This window comes from Curcuma longa, chromosome 12, assembly GCF_044706935.1.
Source record: "Curcuma longa cultivar G26 ecotype Majalengka, Jawa Barat chromosome 12, ITB_CL_G26_1.1, whole genome shotgun sequence".
NCBI lineage: Eukaryota > Viridiplantae > Streptophyta > Magnoliopsida > Zingiberales > Zingiberaceae > Curcuma > Curcuma longa.
The window spans coordinates 4910131-4914848 of NC_133872.1; the positions used below are offsets into that span (position 1 = coordinate 4910131).

General features: G+C 34.7%; 1 protein-coding gene, 1 long non-coding RNA gene and 1 pseudogene across 3 annotated transcripts; all 3 read left to right on the top strand.

The window, feature by feature from the left end:
- Window positions 1-599: 599 nt before the first annotated feature.
- Window positions 600-1794, top strand: LOC141842785 (putative plastid-lipid-associated protein 13, chloroplastic; annotated as a pseudogene).
- Window positions 1795-1842: 48 nt separating this feature from the next.
- On the top strand, window positions 1843-2285 carry LOC141842701 (uncharacterized). The gene is made up of 3 exons (XR_012602968.1): window positions 1843-1938; window positions 2044-2090; window positions 2191-2285. It is a non-coding gene; the product is annotated as an uncharacterized LOC141842701 (long non-coding RNA).
- Window positions 2286-2834: 549 nt separating this feature from the next.
- LOC141842698 (uncharacterized) lies at window positions 2835-4486 on the top strand. Of its 2 annotated transcripts, none has more exons than XM_074730728.1 (4): window positions 2835-2927; window positions 2998-3333; window positions 3909-4145; window positions 4237-4486. In XM_074730728.1, exons 1-4 carry the CDS (start codon window positions 2862-2864, stop codon window positions 4267-4269), a joined length of 672 nt encoding a protein of 223 aa, XP_074586829.1. In that variant the 5' UTR covers window positions 2835-2861; the 3' UTR covers window positions 4270-4486. The 2 variants fall into 2 exon arrangements, with proteins under 2 accessions (XP_074586829.1, XP_074586830.1); XM_074730729.1 differs by having other exon boundaries at window positions 3033-3333.
- Window positions 4487-4718: the final 232 nt, after the last annotated feature.

Consider the following 4718-nt stretch of genomic DNA (forward strand, 5'->3'; position numbering starts at 1 on the left):
ATTTTAGAAGACACTATCTAATGAGACATTTTAGTTAAAATGCATCAAAATGTAATTTTTGAGGCACTTAAAATTTGAGTGGCATTTTTGTAATAAAATCATGAGAATTGCAATTTTTGTTTTTCTTTTCCTTTACCTTTTCCCTCTTCTTACTTCACATAACCCTATTATTACGGTAACAAAAATAAATAACACTCTTTTAATTGTTATTGGCAGTTTTCTTTATCTATTTAAATATTTTTTTTCCCTTTTAATATAAAAGTTAATCGTTTATCTATTAAATTGAACGGTATCTAGCACGATTTAAGTGATGATAAAAATATTTTATACACTCTAAAATTATTTGATATTTTATAAAAGAAACCTTTCAATTTACAATGTCATTTGGATAAAATACCCCTTCAGGTTCTCTTATTAAATATAAGCTCAACTTTTAGTCGCTTGTTTTCTAGTTAATATGCAGTATGATTATCCCGGTATATGAATTTAGATTAATAATTGCAATTCGTTTTCTCTTTTCTTTAAAAATGGAATATAATTGTTCGTTTCTAGGGCTCCGATTTCATCTCGCCTTCTCCTCCTTGGATCAGCCATCGTCGATGGCCACCACTTTCCTCCCTAGGATCGCTCATTCCTGCACCCAGTCTGCTTCGCCAGCACCGGCGTCGGAGAAGAGCCGCCGATCGGCCCGGCCCGATTGGACCTCCGCAGGTGCCGCAGCGGGGCAGGGCGGTTTCGGACCACTAGGGAGATGGAGCACCTGTCCGCCAAGGAATCGCTTCTCCTAGCCGTGAGCTCTCTTCTTTGCTCTTTTTTGTACGTTCAACAAGTACCTGTAGAAGATAAAGTTGGACGCTTGTTTTGGATTCTACACCATGAAATAATGATGTTTGTCGACGGAATGGGATGGAACTTAGTGAAAACTCTACTGTACGAAGTGTGAATTTTGCTTTCTTGCGAAATGGGATTTAACCTTGGTAAAAAAAAAGGTCCCATTCCTTTTCAAAGTTTCCTATGAAAATCCAGATTTTAGTTTTAGCCTTTTTTCGGTTGAAAATTCTTGTTATATAACAATATCTGATGAGAACTTAGCTTGTATTTGTTCTTCTGCCAATTTTAAATACTTCATACCAAGCTGAAATAGTTTCTCGTTCTTGACATTTTTGTTCAAGGATGCTGGTGGCTTGCAGTCGTTGATCAGTGGGAAGACAAGAGAGATGCAGCGGATTGATGTCAATGAGCGAATAGTTGGTCTCGAGCAACTGAATCCCACTGCCCGTCCTACGACGTATGTTTAATTGTAACGAGAGTTTGCAACAGTTGTAAGGATAAGTTTTATCCTTTCATTGTTTGGAATGGATCAACAAAATCGTTTACCACCTCATAAGGCAGTTGGTAGAAGGAAGGATAAATAAACTTTCCCACTTTTGCTTTTAGATAATAACTCAAATTTCCTTTTAGCTTGTGTCTAACAAATGAATAACTCATTATTACCCTTGAGGTCATACACATGGTGTCTAACCATTTTTGTAGTGAAAAATAATCATATGCATATCATTCGCTATTATTTCTAATTCTTTGAGTTGGTTTGTGTTCACATAGATAAGAAGCATAGTAGCTATAAAACATGGTTATGGTATTATGTAGCAATATAGTTGTCATTGGGCAAATTCTAATGCAAAATTTAATATTTTCAGGAGATCACCTACAACACTAGCCAATTTATTCGGCTTGGATATGCTGTTAAAGGATGGGTACTCAAAGATCACAGCAAATCTTAGGTTTTTGAACTCGGTAAGACCAATGAAAATGTCTTCACGATTGCATGTGATAGTGCTCAAGCTTCACATGAAAGAGCACATAATGATACTCAAGCTTTATCTCAGCAAAGTGCTCATGTGACTCAGGGTAGTATTGAACCTAACATAGGAATATCCAGTAAGTACTAAAATCTGCTGAATGTTGTTCGAATACACTGATTAAGGTATTAGAAAGTGATCTCCATTGCTTAGAATATTTGCCATTTGATTTGCATGATCTTAGGTGGAAGAAAGAAAAGAAAAGTAAGAGGGCCTACTCTTATGCCTAAAGTATGGGGTCAAACAGAAAAAACTCACAAAAGAATTTCATTTAATAGATTTGGACAACCAAATGATAAGGAGCATACGAGCACTTTTGCACATTTTCTAGGTACTCTTGCACGGAATGGAAAATATGCTCCCCTTAATGTCTTGAGATGGGACAAGGTACCAGAAAAGCCTAACAAGGAACAGATGCTGCAAATTGTGAAGGTGGTAGTTGGATATGTTGTTGTCTACATTAGTAATATAAGTGTAATCATCAAATACCTCATCGAACTTCTATTTTGCAGGACAAATTTGAAATTCCCCTTGGATGTGAAGATTATATCTTACAATCGATTGGAAAGAAATGGAGGAATTGGAAAAGTACACTCAAGACAAAGTATTTTGATTCCAAATTATCTTTGGATGAGAACCTTAGAAACATTCCAAATAGAGTGAATGAATCACATTGGAATGCCCTTGTGAAGCATTGGCTATCTAAAGAAGGGATAGTATGTTGTTTTCTCCTATCAATTATGATTCTGATAAAGTTTGAAGCTTATGCATGGTTATATATGTTGCAGGAGGCTAGTGAGAAAAATAAAGAAAGTTGAAGTCATCAATCATATACGCATCACACAGGTCAAAGAGGGTTTTCCATTATTCATGAGATGGAGGTAATGTTTCTCAACTTAGATATCTTACTTGAAGTTTTTAATCGATATACTATTACAGATAACAGACACTACTTTAATGTTGTAGCATGAAAAACTTGGTCATGAACCTTCGCTCTCGCACATGTTCATGACTTGTTATTCCAAGAAGGACGGTACTCCTGCCAATGCATTGGTGGGAGAGAAAATTGTGAGTTCACTTATTTTATACTTTTGAAATGTCAAATTGTTATGAATATTAAATCAATTACAATGTGTAGGAGCAAATGAAAATGTTACATTCGGGGGCTTCAAGTGATAATGGCAACGATGCTTACTATAAAGTCATGGGGAATGGAAAATCTGGACGTGTTAACTTATATGGTTTAGGTGTTAAAGCTGCTGACGTTAATGGAACAGTTCCTAGTCGCAAAGCAAGTCATCGCGCTGCCTTAGAGTTACAAGCGAGAAATGAACAACTACAGAAGGAATTGAACAAATTAAGGTCTATTGTAAGTGAGAATCGAATGCAAGGGAATCCATCAGATTCTTCAATTGCATTATCGCCGAACAATCACGTTCAAGCCGCTACATCAGTAACTCAAAGCCCTATTGAAGTAAGTCATTTGAAACTCTATTACAAGTGTACTACTTTTGAGAAGTGGCATATAGTTGCTCTCAGAAATATCCAAATGATCTTAATCACATTTGATAAAATGCAATAGTTTTTGGTTCCTAGCCCATATTCCAATTGATTCAACTTGTCCAACTACTAAAGCTGGTAGTTCTTTTGGAAAATGTTCATACCATTTAACCATATTTTCTAGAGGTACACTTAATTGCCTATAAATAGTAACTTCATCTAATTTAGTTTTTTTTAGTAACCATCGTTAGTCTACGTATATTTGGTCGTGTACTGCAATCCTATAAATATTTTCTTTTATCCTAAGAGGCAGACGACATATTTCAACAAGGAAATACCAATTAAACCCATCCATTTAACTTGATTATTCCCTCATTTCTTTCGTAACAGTTGAAATTGCATTTCATATTCTGTTTCAGCTCTGTTTAATTTTAAAAAATTGCATTTCATATTCTGTTTGAAATTGCATTCCATCAATTTTAAAAAAACTCAAAGCCTTTCAGTTGTTATGTAATTTTATGATTGTTTTGTAATAAGCTTTTATTTCAGGTTGGTATGGATGTTGTTCTTCTGAGTATAACAAATCCTTCTCAAAAAGTTGCGTTGGGAAAAGTATGTAGTGTGGATCCATCAACTGAAGTTGGAGACGAAGAATTAGGTTCAAATTGGTGTGAAGTAAATGTTCAGATTCCTATAGTCTGGGAAGAACGACTAATAAGGTCTTATGGATCATTCAAGATCATGGGAGATGCTACTGGTGCTTCAATCGCTTGGCCTCTATCTTTGGTATTATTATGAAGATTAATATTTGTTCTTTTATTGAATTCTTTTTATTTAGTTTAAATATTATATTTAATCATTTCATTTTTTGTTGCAGCTTCTAGTAGACCATGGTGAAAATCACTTTTGAAGAAGCTGTGTTGGTATTCTTGCACTTCCACTTTGCCTTACTGAAACTTTTGGTATAGTCATAAGACTCGGATAGTTTTTGCTAGTATGAATTGTCACATTTCGAATAAATGTATTAGATGGATGATAGTTTTGACTTTGCGATTCACACATATATGTTGGATGTTCACATAGTCATTGTTTCAATGTTTTGAAGTTAAAGTGCAATATTCTTTTTTGCAGTGGTATATACATGTAATAATTTTTGTCTTTTAAGGCATTGTAAAAGTCATAACAAAAGCTAGCGAGGCACAAGCAAATGCCTCAACAAATAACAAAAGGGGTCCATAATAAAGAAGTGCCTCAACAGATAAATAATTGGATATTGAAGAAAAAAAAGTGCCCCAACATATAGCAAATGAGTTGTTTTTTGTGTCTCAAAATAAAATTTATTCGTGCCTCAAAATGAAA